Here is a 27826-nt window from a genome sequence, read left to right on the forward strand (position 1 = left end):
CGAAGCCCGTCCAGAAGCAAGAGCGGGAGGAGGGGCGCTGAGGGCGAGCAGCATTGCGCCTGCGCACGACGGGAGGTACACCAAGAGCGCCTTAGGCCTCGAGTCGCGCTGCCGTTGGGCTGCATTGCCTCGCGCCGCCCCCACCTTTCCTTTCCCCTTTTCCCCATATAGACTTAAAAATAAAGACTTGAATACACAAGTCCTCGCGTTCTAGCTTCCGAGTTCGCTGTGGATTTTCTTCTCCTGGGTAAATTCTACTGCAGTCAGAAAAACGGATTTATTTTTTGCGTGTGGCGGAATTCCCAAACCGTCCAGTCTACACAAAATTGGACAGATATTGGTGTATATATTGCGTGCATAATAATGCCCATTGCCCTATTTTAAAATGCTGTCCAAACTAGACTTTTAAACATTTCCTGCTTGGCAGGGGGTTGGACTGGATGGCCCTTGTGGTTTTTTTCAACTCTATGATTCTATAATCTCGAGAGGAGGTGGACTTTCCTTCCTTGGAGGTTTTTAAGCAGAGGTTGGATGGCCATCCTTCACGGATACTTTAGCTGAGATTCCTGCATTGCAGGGGCTTGGACTAGATGACCCTTGGATACCTTCCAGCTCTAAGATTCTATATAATAACAGCCCTGCAGGGTAGGCCTCATTGAACTCAATGAGACTTAACTTCGGAGTAGGCATGGAAAGGATCGTGCTGCAACTTTGGGAAATACACTGCAAAGTTGTTGTAAATTTCTCCCTCATATCGTATATGAAAGAGACGCACGTATCTGGACACACGTATCTGACGAAGTGTGCATGCACACGAAAGCTCATACCAAAATAAAAACTTAGTTGGTCTTTAAGGTGCTACTGAAGGATTTTTTTTTTTTTTTGCTTCGACTCAGACCAACACGGCTACCTACCTGTAACTGGGAACTATAGTTTATTAAGGCTGCTGGGAATTGTAGCTCTGTGAGTGGTAAACAACAGTTCTTTTTTGCAGGTGGTGTTTTAAGCGAAAGGTGTGGGCCTGCATAAATCCATCATCTTCAGTGGGCCTACTCTGAGTAAGAGGCAGGACATCCTAAAAAAGGAAAACCAATTCCTTGTCTTCGTTTCTGGCCTTATGGAAAGGCGGAGGCCAGATGTACACCCGGTTGCTGCTGCCCAATAGCAGCCAGGCTACCATTGCCCCGGCCGTTCTCCCACCCAATGGACAGAGCGCTTACTTCTGCTCCTCCCCACCCCCGTCAAGAGGCTTTGAACCAGAAGGCTTCACACGAAGCCAACCCGGAAGTGACAAACAGCCGTGTCACTCTCACCTTTTTACTAAGTCTTTCCTCTGCTGAGAGGTTGGGGCCGGACTCCAAGCCTTCCCTCCTCCTCCTCCTCCCCGCCCGAACACCCAATCATTGGCCCGCTGGGACGGCTCCTGCCACTCACCGGCCTCCCTAGCCCCCGATAGGTCGAGGGCGAAGACGAGGCAGGAGGAGAGGCGGGCTCTTCCGGTTGTGCTGGAGGGCTGCGCTTCTTCCTCCGCCCGTTCCCTTCACACACTCGCTCATCCCAAAGCACCGACTTCCGGTCTTGTGCGGCTGGGTGGTGGGGGGCGAGGAGGCGCGCACGCTCCCCCCCTCCCTACCCCCCACCGGAGCAGAGACTCCCCCCCACCCCTATCTCTCTATATATGCCCCCTCACCTTTTTATTTTTTTAAATTTGTCCCTGAAAGAGAGACACGCCTATAAAAAGAGTGTCACCCCTCGCCTCCACCCTTAGCTGCCCTAAGCCCCGCCCCTGGGACTCAAGCCCCGCCCTCAGAAGACCCCCTCCCACTCCTTATGCCCCGCCCCTCAGAGCTAGGAGAGGGCCCCCCCACAACTCACCTCCCCACTTAACCCCCACTCAAGTCTGACCACTTTTTTCCTTTAGAGTTTCATTGGTCAAGCAAAAGTACCCCCTCCAAATTTGGAGCTGTAGGGATCCCCCCTCCCCACAGTTGGTTTTTATTGGGGGGAGACTTAAAAGTCCCCCACTCCCCACCCCCCCACAAAGTGCTCCCCTTAAATAGTGGTGCACAGATCACAGGTTGTGTGTTGTGGTGGTGACTTTAAATAGAGAGTCAGTTCCTCCTCTCCACATGCCCCAAAGCTAATTCTCCTGCCCCTGCCCCATAGCCCCCTCCCCACACCTGTTTCTCTCCCCCTGCCTCCAAATAGGGCACTGAGGAAAGTCCAGGGGGGGTGAGTGTGGGGCTTCCCCATTGATCTCACCCCCCGCCCCACTTTGGTAAGGGAGAGAGAGAGAGAGGGAGCAAGGGGGTGTCTTCCCCACCCCACCCCCACCTGCTATGGAGAAGGGGAAAGGGGGTGCAGCAACCACAGGAGGAGGTGGAGGGAAATTGCTGATCTACACCAGTTTGGATGCCAAGGATGAGTTAGAGGAGGTAGGTGCCCGGGGGGGGGGAGGTGAAGGGAGGGTGTGGGTGACTGTGTGGGACAGTGCTTCTCCTTGGAAGGCATACAAATAATAATTTTTAAAATAAAAATTGGGCCTGCTTTGCCTCTAGAGTAGCAAGAGGTGTTTGTCTTCCTAGGCCCAATACCAGGCAAGTGACATGGAAAGTTGCATTTGTCTTCCTAATTGTGCTTTTTTTTAAAAAAAAACCTCTACCAGTTCATGGCTACTAGCCACAATGGCTATGCAACAGACTCCATAGTCGGAGGCAGTTCTGTTTCTGAATATCCCATGCTGGACATCATGGCAGGTGTGAGCGCTTTTGCATTTGCGGGTTTCCCAGGGTTTCCCAGGCCAGTGACCCACCTAGTTCAGTATGGGCCATTGGCCTGATCCAGCAAGCTCTTCTCATGTGGCCTGGCGGCATCTGGCTGGGGGAATGCAGAATGTGCTCTCCGGTAACCATGAGTCATGGAACTCTTGTGGGTTATTTTCTGGGTTTGGGGACTGTGGCTATAATTAACATTGACAAAGTGCAGAGAGGTCTGCAGGCACCTTTCTGAGCCTACCGGTTCCTCAGTGCCATAGGGGGAATATGGTTCCCATTTCAGAGTTGGGAAGAGTGAGGCTGCAGCTTCTCTGAGGGCTGCCTAGCAGCGGTGGCAGATTTCCAATGGGACTGGTGGGGCGAGACTAGGAGTCGGAGACAGTGACGGCCAGAGCTGCCCCCTTACTGGTTATTTATGTAAGACCTCAGGCAGGTGAGGAATGGCTGCGGTCAGTGCCCCATTTGCCCTGCTTCCACTCTTAGCTGGTGAGCTGAGGTTGCTGTGCCCAGAGCGACTTACAAAGATGGCCTGGTGGCTTTTTTTCTGGATTGGTAACTTGCAGGGACTCGTTTGGAAAGTTGATGTGGCCCACGCCTTTGTGTGGCTGCAATACTTTCCCCACATGGGCATCGTAGCCTCTGCACTGCCTGAGGATTGCTCCCGTTGCCAGGAACGGGTCATAGAATCGAAGAATCAAGAGCTGGGTCCTTGGCAGTAGCTGGATGGAGATGTTGATCTGGTGTGCGTCAGCTGTGGGAAAGGCAAATTCCATGTTAGGGATTGTTAGGAAAGAGGTTGAGAAGAAAGTTGCTGCTACACAGATGCCATCGTTCCAAGTCTATGGTGTGACTGCTCTTGGAATATTGTGTGCAATTTGGGACAAGTCAGAAAGGATATTATGGAGTTGCAAAGGGTTCAGAGAAGGGCGGCAAAAAGGATCAATGTTGTGGCCTTTGGGGCTTTTTTTAGTTTAAACAAAAGGTGAGTAAGAGGTGCTAGAAGTTTATAACATTTTGCATGGTGTGGAGAAAATGCATAGAGAAAAAGTTTTGACCTTCTCCCCATAACAACTCTAGAACTTGTGAACACTAAGTGGAGCTGAATGTGGGAAGACTGAGGACAGATAAAAGGAAGGACATTGCCATAGTTCAGCTATGGAACTCACTTACACAAGAGTGATGGCCACCAGCTTGGATGGTTTTACGACAGGATTGGACAAATTCATGGAGGCTAGGGCTGCCTGTGGTTACTAGCCACAATGGCTATGTTCTGTGTTCAGAACGATCAAGTGGTTGCAGGAACTCCTCTACAAAAGATTAAATCTTGTTTGGGGCAAAAGGCAAGTAGCAGAGGCCTTGATAGAGGTGTATAAGATTCTGCTTCATGTGGAGAGAGATTCTTCCTCATAACAGTAGCACCCAGGGTCATCCAGTGAAACAGAGTGCTAGAAGATTCAGGACGGACAGAATAAATTACAACTATACACAATGCATGTTTAAACACTGGAATTTCCTCCTGAAAGATAGAGCAATGGCCATCAATTTGGGTGGCTTTAAAAGGGGGTTAAATAAATGCATTGAGGATAAGGCTTTTTGTGGCTTCTGGCCATGATGACTCTGTTCTCCCTCCACTATCAGAGGTGATGTGCCTCTGTTGCTTGCAAGTCCTGTTTTCAGATCCCGTTTTCAGGCTTCCCTGGCCACTGTAAGAACAGGATGCTGACCTCACTGGGCCTTTGGCCTGATACAGCTGGGTTCTTCTCCTGTTCATCCCTGCCCTCACCAACGTCAGGGAATTATATAGTTTGCTCATAACATTTAACAACCATGGTTTAAATAAACCTTAGTTAATGAATCTTGGTTTTGCTTAATTTGCTAGCCCAGCACTTTAGCCATGGTTTGTTTATAGGCATAGAATTGTAGAGTTGGAAGGGCCCCTTAGGCTCATCTAGTCCAATCCCCTGCAATGCAGGACAGCTAAAGTATCCATGACACATGGCCACCCAACCTCTGCTTAAAAGCCTCTAAGGAAGGAGAGTCCATCACCTTCTGACGTGCCCGAAGTTCCACTGTCAAACAGCTCTTATCATCAGAAAGTGCTTCCTGATGTTCAGTTGGAATCTCATTTCTTGTAACTTAAATCCATTGGTTCTGGTCCTACCCTCTGGAGCAGGAGAAAACAAGTTTGCCCCATCTTCCATGTGGCAGCCCTTTAGATATTTGAAGATGGCCATCAAAGCTCCTCTCAGTCTCTCCCAGGCTAAGCATACCCACTCCTTCAACTGTTTCTAATAAGGCTTAATTTCCACACCCTTGACCAGTGATGGCCAAACTTGGCCCTCCATCTCTTTCGGGACTACAACTCCCATCATCCCTAGTTAACAGGACCAGTGGTCAGGGATGATGGGAATTGTAGTCCCAAAACAGCTGGAGGGCCAAGTTTGGCCATCACTGTGGCCATCTTAGTCTCCCTCCTTGGTCTGTACACATTCCAGCTTGTCAGTATCCTTCTTAAATTGTGGTGCTCAGAACTGGGCACAGCACTTCATTTGTGGCTTGACCAAGGCAGAACAGAGCAGTACTATGGCTACCTTTGACTGGGATACTGCTGGCAAGCATGGTGTCCCCCATCTTACATTTGTTCTTCCTGCCTAAGTGCAGAACCTGACATTTGTCCCTCTTGAAATTCATTGTGTTAGTTTTGGCCCAGTTCTGCAAGGTCATATTGAATCCTAAGTGTGTACGTGTGTGTGTGTGTGTGTGTGTGTGTGTGTGTGTGTGTGTACGCGTGTGTGTGTGTGTGTGTACGCGTGTGTGTACGTGTGTGTACACATGTGTACACACACACACATTTCATCCAAGTCATTTATAAAGACGTCAAACAACAACAGGCCCAGAACAGAACCCTGTGGCACCCCCTTGTCACTTTTCCCCAGGATGATGGGGCACCATTAGTGAGCGCTGTTTGGGTTCCGTCAGTCAACCAGCTACAAATCCATCTTGCCCAGTGCGCATTTTACCAGCTTTCCCACAAGATTATCATGGGGGGCTTACTGGCTTTAACTATGGTTTAGCCCTGTGTGTTATCGTAGGCAGTGCGTGGGTTCTATGCAACTTGTCTGTGCATCTGTCAAGTGTACAGAATTAGTGCCCCGGAGACCAATTCAGCCACCTGCACATGCTCAGAATCCTTTCCGCGTTGGCATGTTTCCTGGGCCCAGATCCAGCGTTGGGCCACCTTACCCCCTAGGTGCCCAGGTGCAGTGTCTGTATGTGTCAGCCCCCCAGTGTCTTGGTTAACAATTTACCTCCTTGGGAACATTTTCTGGTAAAGCATGTCTCAGACTTCCTTCCCAGTAAAGGCATCTCTGCTAGGAAATGGAATCAGAGGTGTCTTGACCGCTGCTGGGCATCCTCAGCACTTTTTATGTATGAATCAATTATCACCTGAAAGTTCAGCAGTGAGGAAAAGCATGCAAAAAGTCACAGGGCAGCAGAGTCTTGGGTTCGTAGCGGTGCTTGTGTGGCCAGTTTTTTTTTCTTCCTGACAACGCCGTCACGAGCCAGATCTGTTATGCTTCTCTAGTGTACTGATGCAGGGCCCCTCCTCTCAATGTGCCATTGAATATTCCTCGCTGAGCCAGGCAGCAATAGTGCAGTGAGGGAGAGGCAGGCCCAGAGACCCCCGCGCTAGGCCAGCAGTGATGTGACCTGCTAAGCCAAATGCAGAACAGCAGCCATTGGCTGTGTTCATTTTTGCCGGGTGATGGACAGCCTCCCTTTTCCACCGGCAGGCAGGAAAACCAGGAGGCCCCCGGTAGACTGCAGTTGATCTTGGCGGTGTCACAAGTAGTTTTAGAAATCAGCCAGGCGCATTTTGCGACAGGCGCAGGTCCAATTGCAACCACATGGAGATCTCTGGGTGCCAGGTTGGCGACTGACATCTCCGTCTGGCTGGCCCCTCCAGGTTTCTTAAGTTGGTGAGCAGAAGAGCTTGTTTGTTGCATTGATTTCCCACCTTTTTCTCCAGGGAGTACATGGTCCACCCCCCCCCCAAATTAATCCCTACAACAACCCTGCAAGGTAGGTAAAGAGGAGGCTGTGACTGTCTTCAAGGTCACCCAGTGAGCTTCATGGCTGAGTGGGGATTTGAACCCCGGCATCCCAGATCCTAGTCCGACACTCTAACCCAGGCATCCCCAAACTCGGCCCTCCAGCTGTTTTGGGACTACAACTCCCATCATCCCTAGCTAACAGGACCAGTGGTCAGGGATGATGGGAATTGTAGTCCCAAAACAACTGGAGGGTCGAGTTTGGGGATGCCTGCTCTAACCATTACACCACACTGGCTTCCTAGAGTCCTTATGCTATGGGGCAGCTCTATAAATTAAGTAGATAAATAAATATGGGGAAAGCAAAATGTCACATGGGGAAGGATCTGAAATACTTGAATTCGTTTTACGCTGGATAGTTTTATTCGATGTTTCAATGTGTTGTAAAACCGCTTTGAGATTTCCCCCCCTTTAAAATAGAAAGCGGTATATAAATGAAGTTAATAATAAGAATTAGTATACATAAACTCCATTGGAAGAAAAATGGGCATTCCTAGGTTTAAGATGCCATTTGGCACTTAGCTTATAGACCTGAGTTTCTAACACTGGGCACATTGGAGGAGGGACGTGGGAAGCTGTCTTATTGCAGAGTTAGACCATTGGGCCATTTAGCTCAGAACGGTCTATGCAGACTGGCAGCTGCTCTCCAGGGGTTTCATACCAGGGTCTGTTCCTTGGAGGATGCTGGGGATTGAAGCTGGAACCTTCTGCATTCAGAGCAGATGCTGAGCTATGGCCCTTCCCTACAATATATTTAGGAAAATAGGAATTTGGATAGTAGTAGTAGTAGTAGTAGTAGTAATAATAATAATAATAATAATAATTTATTATTTATACCCTGCTCATCTGGCTGGGTTTCCTCAGCCACTTTAAAAGAGGATTAGATAAATTCATGGGGGATAAGGCTGTCAGTGGCTACTAGCCAGGATAGCTACGTATGCTCTGCCTCCACAGCTAGAGGCTTGTGCTTAGGTCTCTCTGCTTAGCCACTGTCAGAACAGGATGCTGGACTAGATGGGCCTTTGGCCTGATCCTGCAAGGCTCTTACTGCAGTATTGCTGTATAAGAAAGCTTTTTTTTTTTTTAGTATTGTACAGCCCTTTGGAGAGGGAGGATTGTTTGTCTCATGGTCCTGAATTATTTTTTCTTACTTTTTTATTTAAAAAACCAAACACCCAGGGTACAGTACAACACATTTCGTTCCTAAAATAGTAACAAGATCGACAAACATGGAAAATGATGCAATTCAAGCCACTTAATTTGCCAGAACCTCTGCTGTTGCTTTCCCGCGATGGCTAGGTGTCCGTTTGCTCATAAATGTCCTGAACTTAACTGCAAGGCTGGCTTGTGTGTACAGCGACCCCTTGCAAAGTAGGTTAGGCCAGAAAGGGCCATGTCAACACCATGACTTTCTTCCGTGTAGAATACCAGGCCTCAGCAAGTGATTGGTTGCACCTGTGAGATCTTGATTTGGGGGTGGGTATGTGATTTAGGGTGGGTGGGCTCGGGCTGGTGGTGTCGCCAAGTAAGGGGCGTGCGTGTTACTAACTACTGTGCCAACTGAATGTCACAAACGGTGACGTTAAGTGGAGGCCGGCTTGCCAGAACAAATGTTTTGAGTCTGGGACTCGGAGATTAGCTCAGGGGAGGCCAGAGTGTGGTGGTTCTGTATTCCCACCCACTTCTGTGGCTGACTTCAGTGTGCTGAATTGAACAGCCTTGGACATCTGCCCTCTTCAGCCCCACAGCATATTGGGGCACTGTTATACGATGGTTCTGCTCCTTCCTCCTGGGCTGTGTCAAAAAATGGGTGTCAGGGGAAGAGTATTCGGACCCCTTGTGGGTTGCCTCAGGGCTCCGTCCTCTCCCCCATCCATTAAACATCTATATCAGGCTTCTTCAACCTCGGCCCTCTAGATGTTTTTGGCCTACAACTCCCATGATCCCTAGCTAGCAGGACCAGTGGTCAGGGATGATGGGAATTTGTAGTCTCAAAACATCTGGAGGGCTGAGGTTGAGGAAGCCTGATCTATAGGAAACCACTGGGAGTGATCACCAGGGAGTTTGGACTGGGTATTCACCGAGATGTGGATGGTACCCAGCTCTGTTTCTCATATAAATTGGAACCAGTGAAGGTAGTGAACATCCTGTCTTCTGGAGGCAGTTGGGAGGTGGGTGGCGGTCAACGGATTGAGACTGAATCATGACAAAACAGAAGTATTGTTTCTGCGGGACAGGGGGCGGGTGGGTGGGTGGGATTCTCTAGACCTGAATGGGGTAACTGAATGGGGTAAACTTGAATGGGGTAACTGTGCCCCTAGGTGCGCAGCCTGGGGTCATTTGGGACTCACAGCTGTCCATGGAGGCACACCAGCTTCATCTGGTACGCAGGGTGAGACCCTTCTTGCCTGCAGACTGTCTCACCAGAGTGGTGCACGCTCTGGTTATCTCGTGCTTGGACTACTGCAATGCGCTCTACGTGGGGCTACCTTTGAAGGTGACTTGGAAACTACAACTAACCCAGGATGCCAAATTCAAAGTGTTGGTGCTGCCCTTTAAAGCCCAAACCGCCCTGTATACCTGAAGGATCGTCTCCATCCCCATTGTCCAGCCCAGACACTGAGGTCCAGCTCCGAGGGCCTTCTGCCAGTTCCCTCACTGCGAGAAGTGAACTTACAGGGAACCAAGTAGATGGCCTTCTCGGTAGTCACACCCACCCTGTGGAATGTCCTCCCAGCAGATGTCAAAGAGTTATTTAATTTTTTATATATAATCTGAAGGCAGCCCTGTTTCGGGAAGCTTTCAATGTTTGATGTTGTTGTTACTCTTTTTCCTTTCCCCCTGTATTTCCCTGTATTTTTTTGGAAGCCATCCAGAGTGGCTGGGGCAACCCAGTCAGATGTGTGGGGTATAAGAAATTTGATGATGATTGTGATGTCCTACTTGTGGGCTTCCCGGAGATGCCTGGTTGTTGAGAACTGAATGCTGGACTAGATGGGCCTCTGGCCAGATCCAGGAAGGTGTTTCTTGTGTGCAGAATCTAGCTGTCCTGGCTGCCTCCCCATGCTAGAGACCTGTGATGATGGAATGGGTTGGAGGAGGTGGCCCCGAGGTTGTCTTTCCACACCAGGTCACATTCTCTTACCCTCAAACTATGGAAAGGTCTAGCACTTAGAAAGCTGCCTTACATTGAATCAGATTCTTGGTCCATCTAGCTCAGTACTTCCTGCACTGGCTGGCAGTGGCTCTCCAGGGTTTTGGACATGGGTCTCTCCCAGCCGGGTTTGGAACTGCTGTCGGCTGGTCCTCGGAGGCTCTGCATGCAAACCATTTGCTCTACCCACTCAGCTGCAGCCTTTCCCCAGTTATCCACTCCTGCCTATCGCTTCCTTTGGGTGACAAGACTCAAGGAAGCTCTGGTCTCTTCTTGACCTTCCTGGATTCTGTGCGTTAATAACTTGGTGCAAATGAGAAACAGATGCCTCTGAAACAGCCGTGGCCCAAAGGCTCCTTGAAACTCTGCAGCATGGTGTGGAGTGATCAAAACAGTGGTCTTCAAAGGGAGGTGGGGTGGTTTATCTCTCTCGCTCTCTTTCTCTCCCCCTGGAATTCTCCTGGCCCTGACTCAAGGGGCATGAACGCCACCTCCAGAATCTCAGCACAGATTTCCAAAGCGGATGTCGGCTTGGCCTTGGGCTGGCTTGTGGAAATAGACGAAAACATCAAGGATCTTGGAACTTCAGAGGGATGGAACCTTGAAACTCCACCAAGGAGCCAATTCCCCTTTGGACAGCTGGGGGGTGGAGGCATGGAGACCACCAAAGGCTTGTCATGTGTGCATGCTGACTGGAGAAAGCGTAAGGATCAGAGAAGCTCCAGCCCTCCAGGAGTTGTGGGGCTGCAGCCCGTAGCGGCTAGCATCAGGAGGAGTCATAGGCCACATTCACCCCATGCAGATAAAGCACCACTTTATAAACCGTCACAGGTTCCCCCGAGGAATTCTGGGAGCTGTAGTTCGTCAAGGCCGCCAAGAGTTGTTACGAGACCTTTATTCCCTCTCCAGAGCTACAGTCCTCAGAGGGGTTTAACAGTCCCTCTTCGCAGGGAACTATGGGAACTGTAGCTCTGGGAGAGGAACAGGGGTCTCCTTTCAGCACCCTTAACAAACTGCACCTTCCATGATTCTTTGGGCGAGACCATGGCTGTTTAAAATGGTATCACGGTGTGACTGTGACCTTTGTTCTACTCAGTGTGGCTTGGTTCATTGAAATGAATGGACACGACTTCGTTAAAATTGATAGACCTAAGTTAGTCATGTGCATTCATTTCAATGTGAGCGGAACCTAGGCTGCATTCAGACCATCCATAAAGTGCTGTGGTGATACCACTTTCAACAGTTGTGGCTTCCCGTAAGGAATTCTGGGAGCTGTAGTTAAGTGCCCCAGAAGTTGTTACAAGACCCCTGTTCCCCCCTCCCAGACCTACAATTCACAATGGTTTAAAAATCAACCCCTCTTCCCAGGGAACTCTCTGCAGGCTTCCCAAGAGGTGTCCGGCTCGCCACTGTGAGAACAGGATGCTGGGACTTGATGGGCCTTTGGCTGATTCCAGCTGCAGGGTTCTCTACATTCAAAACAATGTGTAGGTCACATGATAGAAGCTTATAAAATTATACACCTCATGGAGAAAGTTGATAGGGAAAAGTTCATCTCTCTCTCTCTCATAGCACTAGCAGCTGAGTGTCGGCAGATTACAGAAAGTCCTTCTACACACAGTCCATAACTAAATTGTGGGATTCACTGCCACAGGATGTCTGCTAACTTGTGAGGCTTTAAGGGAAGGTTAGACAAATCCACAGCAGGCTGGCTAGGTTCTCCTTCCAGAGGTGTGGCATCAGGTTTCGTGTTTCTTAGTTCCTCCTGGTCTTTTTTGCAAATAACATTCCCTTGTCGCGCACCACTATTGCAGCAAGATAGGACATAGAAGCGACTTAAAAGCATGCGAACACCATCACTCACACAGAGGGAGATGTCACCCCATGGGCCGCCCTGACCCCTTTCCTTGCATGCTCTGACCACAACATGCAGGGCACACTCTCTGCAATATTAATGTGTGTGTGTGTGTGTGTGTGTGTGTGTGTGTGCACGCAGGCTGGCCAGCTGGGGCGGGAGGCAAAGACTTGCTTGCTGCTCCTTTTCAACAAAGTCGGCAGCACTCCTGTCCCTGGTGAGAACTTTCCGTTCCCCCTTCAAAAGGATGAAAGCCTCCTCTGGATGTTAGGAAGTGTGACTCGGAGGAGGGGCCACCTTGAAATTATGGCGGCCCCTGGGGTCTCCGAGGAGGAGACGGCAGGGACTTTGGGTGTCCTCTCTCGTTTCAGCTGTCACAACTTAGGGACATCAAAGGGCGCTTTGATGAGGCCCTTCCAGCAGCAGGAAAAAGATCTATGGGGAAAGGCCTTGGATTTGCTAACACTGCCCCCCCCCAAAAAAAATTCCCAACACAGACATGCGGGTGACAAATGACATATGTCTTTGGCTCTGGGCATGCACGTGGTGTTTTCTCTGTCAAACCAACCCCCCCCCTCCCCAAATAGAGAAACTGGCTTGATTCTCAATGGCTGAGATCTCAAGGGCCGGGAAACTAGAGTCGCTTCCTCTTCATCCCAGGAAGAAGAAAAAAAAGCCAATGCATTTCTAGGCTGCATCAACAGAAGAAGTAGAATCTCCAGAGCAAGGAAAATAATAGTACCCACCTTTTCTGCCTTGGTCAGTTCCCACCTCGAATACTGCGTCCATTTCTGGGCAGCATATTATGGGAATTCGCTTTAATGGGCAAACTAATGGACTGTAGTTGCTGCAGCCCTATAGAGATTCTGCAGGCTCTCTGCCCACCTGAGTCCAGAGTGTACGTTCCTGGTGTTGGGTAGCCAGGGCAGATGAGGGATTCTGCTGGTTTACTGCCTGCCTGAGCTGACAGGCTGTGTTGAGGACTCCCAGACTGCTGGTGTTGCCAAAGCAGTTAGCTCCAGGGTGGCTCAGGACTCCATGGCAGCCGTGACAACCATGGGGCTATCCCAACACGTCATCAGCCCAACACATGTGGCGGGTCACACTTTGGACCTTGTTTTCTTGGCTGGGCAGGAAGAGGGTGATCTGAAAGGGGGGGGGTATCCAGTGGCGTTGTCATTGTCAGGTCACTTCCTGTTGAGATTCTGGCTCTCATCACCTTTCTCCCTTTGCAGAGGTGGGGAACCTATGGGGATGGTCCGCCCTCGGAGGCTGATGGAGCCACTGGGTTTCCAGGCTGCCCTCGGTGATTTTTCGTCTGATAGGACAGATGCTGCTTTAAAAGCCCTGGCTGACTTGTGGAACATCCGGGTGGTTCATGCTGTTGACACGATCTCCCCCCCCCCCCCCCCGAGCACCCTCTCCTCCTTTGTGGAGCCCACTTGGCTCCCTGGTATACTCCAGAGCTCAGGGTGAGGAAACAAGCTGGGAGGGGGCTGGAACGTGATTGGAGAAAAACTCTGGTTGAGTATAATCGAACACTGGCGAGGACTCACCATCAAGCCTACCTAGTGGCAGTCAAGGCAGCAAATAAGGCGTACTTTGCTGCCTCCTTGCATCCTCATTGTGACGTCTGGCAGAGCTTTTCCGGGTAGTGCAGGTCTTCTAACAGTCAGGCCCGAAGGCTGCGACTTGTTTGCGAAGCACTTTGAGGGTAAAATTGCTTGCATCCACCGGGACCTTGACCCTGCTGTTTCAGCAGATGTATCTCAAGGGGTGTCTCAAGCACTGTCTGGTCATGTTGAGTGAGTTTCGATTGGTAAGGCTCAAGATGTGGACAAGGTGCTTCAATCGGTCAGGGCGACCGCTTGTGCTCTGAACTCTCACCCCTTTTGGCTGATAAAAAACCAGCAGGGAAGGGATAGCTGGCTGGGCTAGGGACATGATAAATTCCTCTGTCCCGACCCCTCACCCCCCGAGATACTGTGGAGAAGGCAGGTTTTATCCCTGTGTCTCCCCCCACCCTGTTCCGACTCATTACCTATCACTGCCCCCTATTCCGCCCCCTTCCCCCCCCCCCCGGCAAGGCCCTACCTCCACCTGGCCTAGTATGGAAAGTGGCCTAGTCTGTAAAGCCGAGCCTGTGGAGAGGGTAGGTTTCCTAGGTGTAGTACCAGTGTAGCCATCGCTAGAGGGCGCTGTGTTGCAATCTCTCCTGTGCTCCCAGCATGCATTTGCAGGTGATTTGTGAGTTCTGGAACACGGGGTTTTGGGGGTTTTACCTTCCGTAGCTGACACATCTGTGTTTGAAAACGGTCTGGGGACACTCACACAGTCACATTTGACTTTGTGTCCAAATTTCAACGCTATCAGTCAAGCAGTTTTGTAGAACATAGGAGACGAAGGAACATACCCAGTTTACATATATATATATATATATATATATATATATATATATATATATAGTTCTCGTTTTGTATTTTTATGTTGTGAACTGCCCTATGATCTTCAGATGAGGGGCAGTATGCAGATTTAATTAATAATGGTGGTGATGATAATAACCATAACTCAAGGAAGGCTATGGACAGATGCTCTTATTTAACATGCGTTTTAGGGGTAATAAGTATTCTTTTTTAAAATACCTCTTGCAATTGTTCCCATGGGGTGTGTCTAGGACTTCTTCTTTTCCCTTTAACCCTTCACTTATACTTGAAAAAACATAAACATAAAAAACGCACTTGTGTTCATCATTTGTAGCAGCCTAAAAGAACTAACTTTGCATGAAACTTCCCTGCCTGGTTGCTTGGAGACAATTTTTGCTCGCCCCAGGTGAGCAGAAGTAGCTGTCTGTAAGCCTGGGCTGTTTACACTGCTGTTCTCCCCACCACCACCACTCACCTGGGATGACAAGCTATTGGTCAACCCCTGGGCCTCTCCATTCACACTTTTCAACACCTTTCACCCATTTTTTCCTTTATCCGTTTCAGAGGCTCGAAAGATGCATGGGCACCGTAACATCGCTGACCGGCGGGGTCTCCGAGAGGGAAGCCAACGATGCCCTGAACGCTCACGTGAGTATCTCAGCGCTGGAGTTGCCTTGCTGAGGGTCGCTGCAAAAGCCCTGCCTCTTGCAGCCAAGAGGGGCTGATGGGTGCATTTACTACCCCCGATGGCTGTGCTCTGCCTCCGCTGTCGAAGGGAGCCTGCCTCTGACTCCGAGTTGCAAGGAATGGACAGAGTGGACAGAGCTGCTGCTGCTGTGCTCAGGTCTTGCAACTGGGGAGAACCTGTGAGAACAGGATGCTGGGCTAGATGGGCCATTGACCTGATGCAGCTGCAGGCCTCTTGTGTTCTTACCAGATCAGACAAGTTCGTGGTGGAGGAGAAGGCCGTCCGTGGCTTTCAGCCGCAATGGCTGTGTTCCTCTTCCACTGTGATGTGCCTCTGAATACCAGCTGTTGGGAATCGCAAGCAGGCAGTGCGGCTGTTGCACTCGGGTCCTGCTTGCGGGATTCCCATTGGGGAAGCTCTTTACGGAGCCTCCTTAAGGCTTTTTATTTTTTAAAAAATCAAAATACAGCCAAACTATTTTCAGGGTTGAATATTGTTCCTGCTGCTTTGACAGATGGATTTAATGCGCTCTTAACTCTTTTAGCTTTCCGTTCTGTTTTTAATTTCTTCCCTTTTTGTACTGCCACCACAATATTTCCAGTTTACAACTTCTTTAAATAAAATAAATGATTGGCACCTTAAAATATGAGAGTATATATAGAACTTGCCAGCATGCCAAACAGATTAAGAAATAAAGACAATCAGAGTTAGAAAGAAGTCAGGACAATATATATATATATATATATATATATATATATATATATATATATATAATATGGAAAAATATTACAAGAAGAAAATAAGCGTAACAGGCTGACGAAAAATACTCAGTGGTAGATGCTGCAAAGTGGGATAGTGTAAGGTAATGAAAACAACTTAGTGGAGTAAGAAAACACATTTGAAAAGATAGCAGATAGGAAACCAAAGAAAGAATGGGAGGGGAGTAAAAGTTAAGGGTTTATGAGAGTTAAATAAATAATTATTCAAATACATACCGTATGTCTTATATTTATGTTATTTCCGCCCCCTCTTATTATCCTGTGTCTAACTGTAACACAGTATGCGTTGATGAGATGATAAAACAAAAAAGCAAATAACAATTTATTAAAATAAATAAAAATAAACAATTTGCTGCCGGGCATCCTTAATTGATGTCAGCTTGGAAGGACTCTGAAAGCATCTTGATTTTTTTTTTTAAATTGTTGCTGCTTTGGGAGTCCTTGCTTGCTCTACGGATTCCTCCCTCCCTCTCCCCGCACCTTCGCTCTGAGGTTTGGCCTGCCTTTAGATAAACCTTCCGGTCTTGCTCCTCCAGGTGTGCAAAGGAGCCCCTCAGCACGAGGAGATATGCCTGGGCCTTTTCACGCTGATCCTCACGGAGCCTGCTCAAGCGCAGAAGGTAAGGGCCCTCGCTTGTCGCTCTGAAATGCCCTAGGGGGCTGTATCCAATGCCAGTCCTACTCAGAGCAGACCCATGGAACTCAACAGACACAACTAACTTAGCTCCATTGGCTTCAGTGGGCCTACTCAATGAGTAGATATTTTAGTTGGGTGCAACCCTATCCCCAGAAGGCTGGGAGGGGTGGGAGACGGGATTGGGATAATATTGGTACCTTTCCGCCTCTGTGATTCCCTTGATTTGTTTCACTTCCTTCAAAAGTGATAGTCCAGCCCTGCTGTTGGGTTTGGGGACCCTGCTGCGCCTGCTGCTGCCCCGACGGCACCACTGTGCTGCTGAAGTTAGGGTTTCAGCCTTCCTTCTTGGTCACCCTGGGAAGGAGCCTGGCTGGGGTTGGGTTGAGCCCCAGAACCTCAAATTTCCTATCCCCTCCTTAAAAAAAATCCCAATAATCACTTGGACCAGGCTTTCTAAAACTTGGGTCTCAAGCTGTTTCCCCCGACTACAACTCCTGTCATCCCTAGCTACGTAGCAGGACCAAGTGGTCAGGGATGATGGGAGCTGTAGTCCAAAAAACAACAACTGGCGACCCAAGTTTCAGAAACACTGGCTTAGACCAGGCACCCCCAAACTTCGGCCCTCCAGATGTTTTGGACTACAGTTCCCATCTTCCCCGACCACTGGTCCTGTTAGCTAGGGATCATGGGAGTTGTAGGCCGAAGCATCTGGAGGGCCGAAGTTTGGGGATGCCTGGCTTAGACAATGGCTGGAAGCAGCACTGGCAAGACACCAGCCAACCACATCTGCATGAAATACACTAGGACACTGCGTTGAAGAGTCATGGCTTCCCCACAAAGAGTCCTGAAAGCTGTGGTTTGTTAAGGATGCTGAGAGTGGTTAGGAAAACCCCCTCCCATTCCCCCCCCCCCAGAGCTGCACTTCCCAGAGTGGTTTAACAGATCTTGGGAATCCTGCAACCGAGATATGGAAGATTATGCAGGGTAAGCCCATTAGTCAAAATGTTTTAATTTCTATGCAGGTAGATGTATACCGGTAATTCCTGCTTTGAACATCTCAGTCAGACTGGTTTTGCCTCGGGTCCCTGCTCTAGTCTGCTGACCAAAGGAGTCATCAAAGTTGGTGGCCGTCACTCCTGCAGCAGCAACTGGTCATAGGGATGGCCACAGACTTAGAATCATAGAACTGTAGCATTGGAAGGGACTGCATTGGAAGGATCATCTTAGCTCAGGGTTTCCCCAACTTGGGTCTCCCACTGTTTTTGGACTACAACTCCCCATTATCCCTGACCACTAGTCCTGCTAGCTAGGGATGATGCAAGCTGTAGTCCAAAAACAGCTGGAGACCCAAGTTTGGGGAGCCGTGATCTAGTCCAACCCCCTTCCAGTGCAGGAATCTTTCGTCCACCGTGGGGCTTGAACCCATGACCCTGAGATTAAGACTCTTGTGTTCTGCCGACTGAGCTATTCAAACAGCTTGAACAGAGGATTAGGCACAATCTTGGAAGATAAGGCTGTTGAAACATTATTATTATTATTATTACTACTACTACTATTATTATTATCCTCCGGTCGGCCACTGTAAGAGCAGGATGCTGGACATAGGTGGGTTTTGGCCTGATCCACCAATCAGTGCTCTTCTTACAAACTTGTGCACCCCTGCTTCTCCCCTCTACAGCTAAGAGAAGGGTCACTGCACTCCCTTAGAGACAGAAGTAATAATAATAATAATAATAATAATAATAATAATAATAATAATAATAATGGTGGCTCCCAACAGAATATTAAAAACACAATGAAGACATCAAACATTAAAAACTTCCCTAAACAGGGCTGCGTTCAGAAGAGGCTGCCCTTTAGTAAGTCAGACAATTTGGCCTCTCTAGCTCAGTATCATCCAGGCTGACAGGCAGCAGCCCTCCAGGTCTTCAGGCAGGGGTCTCTCCCAGAGGATGCCATTGGGGTTGTTGAACCTGGGACCTTCTGGGCTCAAGGCAGATGCTGTGCCGCTGAGCTGCGCCCCCCCCTTTGCCGTTCTTGCTCTGGACGCAGATTGGGTCTGCCGAGCAGCCGCCCTCTTCCGAAGCCTCTCAGAGAATGCCTCTCCTGGCCCCCCTTGCAGCCCCGAGTGCAAGAAATTAGCTGCATGCCAAGCCCGTCCAGCTGTGCGCAGGAGACCCTTGGCTGCGTCGGGGCCGTTGGGGTGACAGCCAGCTGATGAGTGTGCGAGGCGGCTGCCTCCTCCGCTCGGCTGGCTCTTGCTTTTAATTAAAGTTCCTTTCCCAAAGTATGGAGGGAGGGCCTTCTGCTCTCCCCCCACTTCCATCTTTTTATCTTTCACCCAGAGTTAAAAGCCTCCTGTCTCCTTGACATCTGCTGCTTGCCTCTTGCGCCCATCTCCGGAGCCTTCCGCCGGCGGGGTCTGCTGTCGGGTGCTGATTTATTCATTGGGGTGACACATTTTCATCAGGCGGCAGACTCTTTCCCTGTCAGTGACATGGGCCGTGTTGCTAGACGCTCCTTGGGTGCAGTTCGCGGCAGGGGGTTTAAGCCAGAAATAAGAATGGTTTACTGTCAAGTATACGGAAGCCATCTGAGTCGTCCTCCCCTGCATTGCCACCCCGGTTCTGCTGCCACCCCAGATCCCGTTCAGGAGGACAGATTCCAAAAGGCGCCTTAGATCAGGTCTTAATTTGATGGACGCCTCTCCTCCTTCCTATGGGTCCTGCATCCTCCTTCAGCATTCCACAACCTGGTATCCTCTAGGTGTTGTTTTGGACTACAACTGCTGGCTGGGGCTGAGGGAGCCGTACGCCAAAAGGCTTGGAGGGCACCAGGTTGGGGACAGCTTCCCCACTGTGAGTGAAATAAATGCATACCATTTTCCTATACCCTTCCATCTTCCCCCTCTCCCTCTGCCCATCTCCCCCTTTGGTGTGTTATTATATCAGCTGTCTCATTTGTGATATATTATATGCCAAGCATCTTGGGCCTTAAGATTGGCAGGGGAGGCCCTGTGGGTGGCGGCGCCCGACTGGCATTTACAGATCCCTCTTGCCGCCTGCTCGCTGTTTGTGAAATGCCCTCCCAGGTTGGAACCATGAACTGGAGCCCTTTATGTTGCCAACATTTTGTTGCAGGCATAACACTATGAATATTGCATGATATCACAGTGATAAGTGATAAGAATTTGCCTGGGCTTGGGCTGGAATGGAGTATCCCAGGAAAGGGCGTAGCTGGTTGGAACCCTGAACTGGAGCACTCTACACTTACCAGCCTTTTGTCACACTTGTGAATATCGTAATACGGATAAGAAACTTGATTGGGCTTGTAATGGAATGGCACATCCTGGGAAAGGGCTGACTGGCTAGCTGGCTGGGACCCTGAACAGGAGCACTGTTTCATTGCAAGGCGCCAGAATTTGAGCCAAGATTCAGCTACCGAATGCCACTGCTTTTATGTAGCCTTTTGCAGTTTTGGTGATAATAAGACACCCCAAACTGAGCACCCCTTATAAACCCCATCGGTTCCTAGGAAAAGAAATAGGAAGCAAAAATCTTGGGGCCTCGGCACTAGCGTCTCTGTCCTTTCAAAACACAGGAGATAAGAGCACCTTCAAACATGGGCAGAGTGCTTTACCTAGCCCTGGAGGGACTGGACCCTTTTGCAGTGACATCCCTTCCTCACCCTTGCCACTGCCTTACTCCTGCCCTCTGAAATGCCTTCTGCGATCCTTGTTTAGTGGCTTTGGGAGAACTGCCCAGGGTGCCAAAGCGCCTTGGCCCCAATTGTACCACGGCACCAGGTCAGGGGTTATTTCACCCCTTCTGCTCGTCGGCCAAGTGCTCCTTTTAACATTTGGGAAGTGCCAAAAGGCCAAGCCGGAGACTTCACCTGTTGCGAGCGTGAGGTTGCTGAGTGCTTTGCGAGTTCAATCGAAAGGGCGCTTTCATGGGCCTCATTAGCCTCCCCGAGGGAGAACGCGGAGAGCAGATCCCTCTTTGCCTCCGCTGCGTGACATTTAGCAGCACAAATTAACATCCATGCAGAAGCGAGTTAACAGATGATTTCCTGGTTCCTCTCTCCCCTTCCCTCCCTCTGCCAACCTTACAGGGCAAGAGGGGACAGGAAAGAGATGCCAGCTCTTTTCCACCCCACCCAGCTTGTGTGTGAATACTGTAGAACTTCGCAAGAAGCCTCACTGTTCTTCATTATTATTTTATTAACTGGACTTGCTAGTTGCTTTTGAAAAATGAAACGTAAACTCATTTTTCTATATAACACAAGCATCAAAACCACTATAAAACTGAAACGAAACAAGAGCTCAAAACACGGATGTATGTAAAAAGGCTGTCTAATACACCCCACAAAGGGGTTGTAGTATCTAAAACTCTCCAAGATAAAGGCCAAAAACCTGGATGAAAAGTAGTGTTACTGCCGGGCTCCTAAAAGTAGCCAGTGATGGCACCAGGCAAGCCTCCCTGGGGAGAGCATTCCAAAGGCAGGGAGCCACCACCAAAAAGACCCTGTTCTCATGTCACCACACTCCAGACCTCCCTCTCAGAGGGCCCATGGAGAAGGACCTCAGATGTTGGTTGCAGGGTCCTGGGCGGGTCATGATCAGTGGATCTGCTCAAAGTCCTCCCAAATCTGAGCCCCTGAGCACTTTCCATCGCCTCCTTTCTCGCCCACATCCCTCCACCCCCCGCAAACGTCTCCCACACCGCCTGCGCTCCCCAAGCTCTGCCTTTGGCTCCCGAAACGCTTGCACGGCCATTCACAGGCTCCTCTTCCGCAAGCATCTCCTTGCCAGCTTTTGGCAGATTGAGTCCCGGGGGTGGAGGGGGTGTTCTCTTGGAATTTGACAAGCGAGGAAAATTTGGACACGGGAAATATATTCTCTGCTTGTACGTTTTGGACGAGCCAAGTCCCAGCTGATTTACGACCGTCCGACACACTTGGCTGTACTCTTCATGTATGTTCTGCATTATGTGTCGCCCGGAATTATTTTCATATGTCAGTTGGTTGGACTTGTGGTGCCATATACATAGAAGCAGCGACCCCTTTCGCTGATTTCTGGTTACTGATGCATATATATGGCATGTATATTCATTTCCTTTGGTCACCAGTGGCGGGGAGCAGCTCACCCTCAAAGCAACCAGTGCTGGCTGTTCCCAATGTACCACCTTGGCTTCAGGCACTGTCTCCTTCTGTTGTTAGAGCACGGATGGAGAGCCTGTGGCCTCCCAGAGATGTTGGTGGACTACAACTCTCGTCACCCCTGACCAATTGGCCTTGCAGGCTGGGGAAAATGGAAGTTGGAGTCAAACAGCACCTGGATGGCGGCTATGGGTTCTTCATCCCAGCTCTAGGTAATAGAATATTACACCTCTATAAGCGCATTTAATATGTGATCCCTGATTGTTTGGGATGTGTGTGTCTGGAATAGGGCTGGAGAACCCATGGCCCTCTGGAGGTCCTTGTGGGCTGCAGTTCCCATCAGCCCTGACCATTGACTGTGCTGGCTGTGGCTGATGGGAACTACAGTCCCACTGGAGTCCGGTCAATGGGAGCTAGAGTCCTGCTGGAGTCTGACCAATGTGGTGAAGTGGTTAAGAGCGGTGGACTCGTAATCCCCGCTCTTTGCGTCCCCGCTCTTCCACATGCAGCTGCTGGGTGACCTTGGGCTAGTCGCACTTCTCTGAAGTCTCTCAGCCCCACTCACCTCACAGAGTGTTTGTTGTGGGGGAGGAAGGGAAAGGAGAATGTTAGCCGCTTTGAGACTCCTTAGGGTAGTGATAAAGCGGGATATAAAATCCAAATTCTTCAATGGGAGCTAGGGTCCCGCTGGAGTCCGGCCAATGGGAGCTGGAGTCCCGTTGGAGTCTGGCCAATGGGAGCTGGAGTCCCGCTGGAGTCTGGCCAATGGGAGCTGGAGTCCCGCTGGAGTCCGGCCAATGGGAGCTGGAGTCCCGCTGGAGTCCAGCCAATGGGAGCTAGGGTCCCGCTGGAGTCCAGCCAATGGGAGCTAGGGTCCCGCTGGAGTCTAGCCAATGGGAACTACAGTCCTGCTGGGGTCCGGCCAATGGGAACTACAGTCCTGCTGGGGTCCGGCCAATGGGAGCTAGAGTTCTACAGCACATTGGCTCTCCTATTGCAGACCTTCTAAGATGCTGTAGGACCCCTGCATGATGATGATCATGATCAGGGTAATGTGAACCTGCCTTCTATATGCTGAGCCAGTTGTCTGTTCAACCCAGTGCTGTTAACTCTGACCAGCAGCATCTCTCCAGGGAACTGCACTTGGCCCCTGGGATGGAGTCTCCCCACCCCTGTGTAAAGAATCTGTATGCCATCCACCATCCACCCCAGAGCAGTTTCTTTTTAAGTTATATGCTGTCACTGCACTCTGTTCAGCTGACACATTCTCTAATCTCTCCTCTGCCCTCCTCCATGGCCACAGTGTTACCGGGACCTGGTGCTGGTCAGCCGGGATGGGATGAGTGCCGTATTGAACAAGATGAACCAGATTCTGATGGAGAAGTACCTGAAGCTGCAGGACACGTGCCGTACGCAGGTGGGCCATGTGCTACGCGCTATGTCTTGCCTATGTGCATTTTCTTTTCTCTGTGTGCCTCCGTATTTAAAAGAATGGGTGGGGGCGGGGTGAAGCAGGAGCTGCGATCAGCCCGCTTGTTTGTCTCAAGCCCTGAGTGCAGTGCTGCCAAAGGCATCTCTGTGAGGCATTTTGAATTCTGCAACCTGAAGACCCAGATTCTGCAATCAGTATCAGTTCTGCAAATCTGCAAGCTGGGTTTCAGGGGCATACGAAATGCGGTATGCAGTTGCGGGTACTTCCTACCCCCTGGCCCTTTGCTCCCAAACCCCGGTGCCAAATTTAGAATTTTTATATGGAAAAGGTGCACTGAGGCATACGGGGGAAGTCAAGGGAAGTGCGGTGCTGTAAACTCAGGGGGTGGGGCACGAAACAAATTTGTGGTAGGTGGGCTTGGTGGCTGTGTTTGTAATCCAAACATTCTTCCCTGCTGCTCACCCGTGGAATCCTCACATAGACACGATTCTTTTTATAACTTAAGTGGTGTTCGAGGTTCCCCACCCCTCCACAACCACAAGGACTAGAAACTTGCAGGATGTTATTATTATTATTATTATTATTATTATTATTATTATTATTATTAAAAAAGAGAGCGGAAATAATCCCGATCGCGGACCCATGTTCTATGAGCAGTGAGCCATTAGGACCACGCCAGCATTTGGCTGGCACAAATGCTTGCGTGCCGTGCCTTTCTTCCGCGGGGACAAGGCGTCAAAGAGGCGGGAGAGGCTGGCTTTGTGCATGTCGTTTGAATGAGCCCTGAATTCTCTTCTCTCCCACGCTTTAGTTGGTTTGGCTGGTGCGGGAGATAGTGCGGAGCGGGATTCTGGGCATCGAAGGGGTCTGCATGACCTTCATGAAGCAGATCGCAGGTGAGTGGATTGGGGGCAGTATCGCTGGAGAAGGTAGCCCCACAAAGCATTCCATAGGAGGTGGAGGAAGGCTGCGTTGATGGGTGCTAGCCTAAATGGCTATGCTCTGGCAGAGGCAGCAATGCTTCTGAATAAAAGGAAAAAGGTCAAGGACCCCTGGACGCTTAAGTCCAGTCAAAGGCGACTATGGGGTTGGAGCGCTCATTTCACTTTCAGGCCGAGGGAGCTGGCGTTTGTCCACAGACAGCTTTCCAGGTCAATGTGGCCAGCATGACTAAACTGCTTTTGGCACAATGGAACACCGTGACGGAAACCAGAGTGCACGGAAGCACCGCTTTCCTTCCCATAGCAGCGGTACCTATTTATCTACTTGCACTGGTGTGCTTTCGAACTGCTAGGTTGGCAGGAGCTGGGACAGAGCAATGGGAGCTCACCCTGTCACGGGGATTCGAACCGCCGACCTTCCAATCAGCAAGCCCAAGAGGCTCAGTGGTTTAGACCACAGCGCCACCCGCGTTCTGAATACCAGTGGCTGGAAACTGCAGCAGGGGGAGAGCTCTTGGGGGCTTCTCATTGGGGCATCTGGTTGGCCACTGTGATAACAGGATGCTGGGCTAGATGCGACCATTTCTTAAGGTGCCCAGTCCTCATCAAGCAATCAACAGACACCAGGCCAGTCTGAGCAGCCTCCTGAGCATCGCTGCCCCCAGCCCCATCCCTAAGCTGTTATTTTTGCTGCTGTCTGTGTCCGATGAAGGGAGCATATTGTGGCAGTCAGTGTTTCCCTGTGGTAACACTTGGCATGTTCAAAATGAACCGCCTGCCATGTAGAGCTGAGGTGCCTAAGGTCCAGTCTGCCAACAGCTACAGAGAGAGCACTAGTTTAATTGTGTAAAGCTGCCTTAAAACTGGAGCCAGGCAGGGCCAGGAGAGAGGGAGGGTTTTTTTTGATGGCAGCAGAGTTGCCCTTTTCAGGCACTGAGGGTCGAAATGAGTTGCTCAATTAGCAGCAAGGTATATTGGAGCAGCTCTCTCTCAGAGAGAGTGCGTTGTGCTCAGAGTTGCTTTATTCCGAATGTGTGATTACACCCAATTTAAAAAATCCCTGGTGTGTTTAGGGTCTTTTTATTTTATTTTTTGTAGAGAACAACCATTACTTGGGAACATTATTCTGTAATTATATATCCTTTTAAAAATGAAGAGTTTGGTAATACAGCTGTCTTGAATTGTTCATGTGCCATTGCAGATATAGAACACTGTCCAATTTAATAAAACAGATTTATCCCTAAACCATTTTTATGCAATTATGGGACACCTGTTTTTGTTTTTAAAAGATGCAATAACTCTTCCAGTAACTCTTGGAAGATTTCCTTTTCACCTTACATTAACGTGTGTGTAAATATTACGCACATAGGATTTATCTTCCATTTTTAAAGCTATAAAGAAGTCTCATCGCCGGAGCTGAGTTTGTATATAGCAGGATTGAGGAACCAGGGGTCCTCCAGCTGTAGCTGGACTATAACTCCCACCAGACCCAGCTTGCGTGGTCCACGATTAGGGATGACGGGACTTGTAGTTCTGCAACATCTGGAGGGTAACAGGTCCCCCACCCCTATCCTGGTCACACATCCCAGCCAATCAGGAATCTCTCATTAAATTGAAGCAATAGGATGCCTTTTGGCCAAACAATCCTCATCTCCCCGCCCCACCAGTTCCTTCCCTACCAAATCAGGTATGGGCTTGATAGGGATATCGAGAACTTCTGGCACACTTTTTTGCCGGGCTAACATCAGGAATTTGCCGCAGTGGAAAATCTGTCATTTCGTTTATTTAATCACCTGCCTCTGCAATGTGGAGTTGGGCCTGTATGAGCTCAGAGCTTGCCAGCTCCCATCCCGCCCCCCTCGGCCGAAGGACAGGCTCTAAAAGTTATTTGTGGGGGGGGGGCAGGGAGGACAAAACCGTAGTGGACCAGCAAACTATTGTCTTTCTCCTTTGCTTGGCACCCTTGCCAAGTGTGTGCAGCCTTCTAACTTATGGGAAACTTCTTTTCCTAAGGCACCTCTACCACCCCCTCACCCTGATAAGTTTTTTTTTCTTTTTATGAGAATTCAGTTGCCATGACTACATCTTTTGAGCCCCCCCCCCCATCTCAAGGACAGGCATCCAAGAATGGCCCAGCCTGACTTTTTAAAGAGTACTCTGGTGAAGAAAGGAATTTGCCCTGCAATCGCTCACAGCAACCAGGAATTTACAAGCCTTGGGGCTCTTTATTAGCCAGCTTGCATGACAGCCTGACCTTGGGTGCCCCTAGTCTAGAGTTGGGGGCCCCTGCGGCCCTCCAGATCTTATTGGACTCCATCACCCCTAGCCGTTAGCCATGCCAGGGGTGGGGGTCTGATGGGAATTGGAGCCCAATAAGGCCTGGAGGGGGAGCTGAGTTAGGGGAGGGTGCCCTGGCCAAATAACCCCCCAGCCCTCCTTGCTGTCTTCTGGCTGGCATCACGGGTGGGGAAAGCCCTGCTTGCTGTGCTCAGGCCTTGCTTTCAAAGGACAAGGAGCACTCCTTCATTTGGCAGGCCGAGATTACCTTTCGCTTGCTTCCCAATTTTAGCCTCACTGAGTCAGGTCGTTGTGGTTTAATTGGGGTTCCTCAGTGCTGCATCAATAACCGATACCAGCTGCTGGAAGCCGCAGGAGGGGAGAGTGCTCTTGTGCTTGGGCAAGCACCCCCAAACTGCGGCCCTCCAGATGTTTTGGCCTACAACTCCCATGATCCCTAGCTAACAGGACCAGTGGTCAGGGATGATGGGAATTGTAGTCCAAAACATCTGGAGGGTCCTGCCCTGAGGGTTTCCCTACTGGGCCATTGGCCTGATCTTGGGGTTTGCAGTATCAGTCAGATTTATTGAGGAGAAGGCAATCAGTGGTTACTGACTCTTCCTCCACGTTTGAAGGTAGTAATGTTTCTGAATAGAACCATAGAGTTGGAAGGGACCCTGAGGGTCATCTAAGTGCAACCCCCTGCAATGCCGGAACATGCAGCTGTCCCATACGGGGGTCAAACCTGCAACCTTGGCATTGATCAGCACCATGCTCTAACCAACTGAGCTGGAAACTGCTGGTGGGCTTCAGTTGTGCTCAGATCTTCCCTGCAGGCTTTTACAGAAGAGGCACCTGGCTGTCCGCTGCGAGAACAGGATGCCGGACTAGGCAGGCCATTGGCCTGATCCTGCAGGCTCTTTTTACATCCTTATGGGTTACAATGAGGGAGAGTTCTTGCCTTCACGCCCTGCCTGTGCACCTCCTAGAGGAATCTTGAGTGGCTGGTGTCAAAGGGGGACACCTTTGTCCTGATCCGAAACGGTTCTTCCAATGTCCATTTGGTCATTGGTTTCCAGAAAGTACCTGAGCTATCCCGTTGAGCAAAGGAGGACGGGGTTCTCCTAGGGTGGATGGGTATATGGGTGTACAGGGCAGAAACAACAGCAACAAAAAGTTTGATTAGCTGAAAGGTATCAGGGGGCAGTTTAGTGCAAACCTGATGCTGCAGGAAAGTGCAATCCACAGTCTGAACCGGCTTCCTCCCAACCTTCTCACATCACCTGTTTTGTGTCCTTGCAGGCGGAGATGTAACAGCGAAGAATATCTGGCTGGCAGAAAACATCCTCGATATGCTTACTGAGCAGAGGTATGTGTGCCTGGTTAGTCGGCCATCGCTGGCAGCCAGGGGTCATTGCTTGCTCACAATGGAGCGCTTGCCTAGACTTGCTCTGAAGGCTTGTTCAGGTGGAATGCCTGGCTGGTGACATTGTGTTGCTTTTCAAGGGCCGGGCTCAGCCATGTCTGACCTTGTCCAGTGTGGACTCTGAAGTTTGTTTTCACGCTACCGAGTCTTGCCAGGGCTGATCAGTCC

At 50.0% G+C, this 27826-nt stretch overlaps 1 protein-coding gene, 1 long non-coding RNA gene and 1 pseudogene across 4 annotated transcripts in view; 2 read left to right on the forward strand and 1 right to left on the reverse strand.

Moving 5' to 3' along the window:
• The first annotated feature begins 1562 nt into the window (after nucleotides 1-1562).
• Nucleotides 1563-27826, forward strand: part of INTS3 (integrator complex subunit 3) — a 76857-nt gene continuing 50593 nt past the window's right edge. Inside the window, exons 1-6 of one of the 3 annotated variants that reach the window (XM_035097925.3) lie at nucleotides 1563-2435; nucleotides 14883-14966; nucleotides 16322-16405; nucleotides 22886-22999; nucleotides 23826-23910; nucleotides 27535-27601. In XM_035097925.3, coding sequence (XP_034953816.1) covers nucleotides 2340-2435; nucleotides 14883-14966; nucleotides 16322-16405; nucleotides 22886-22999; nucleotides 23826-23910; nucleotides 27535-27601 — 530 coding nt within the window. In that variant the 5' untranslated portion in view covers nucleotides 1563-2339. Of the gene's footprint in view, nucleotides 2436-14882; nucleotides 14967-16321; nucleotides 16406-21652; nucleotides 21795-22885; nucleotides 23000-23825; nucleotides 23911-27534; nucleotides 27602-27826 lie in introns of those variants that run through there. The other 2 variants (XM_035097924.3, XM_035097926.3) reach the window with 2 other exon arrangements.
• LOC148683165 (uncharacterized) lies at nucleotides 12797-14188 on the forward strand (annotated as a pseudogene).
• On the reverse strand, nucleotides 17416-27577 carry LOC148683166 (uncharacterized). Its single transcript, XR_015947572.1, has 2 exons — nucleotides 27452-27577; nucleotides 17416-18942 (listed from the first exon to the last, which is right to left on the reverse strand). It is a non-coding gene; the product is annotated as an uncharacterized LOC148683166 (long non-coding RNA).

Source organism: Zootoca vivipara, chromosome 16 (assembly GCF_965207765.1).
Source record: "Zootoca vivipara chromosome 16, rZooViv2.hap1.1, whole genome shotgun sequence".
In the NCBI taxonomy this organism is placed as follows: Eukaryota; Metazoa; Chordata; class Lepidosauria; order Squamata; family Lacertidae; genus Zootoca; species Zootoca vivipara.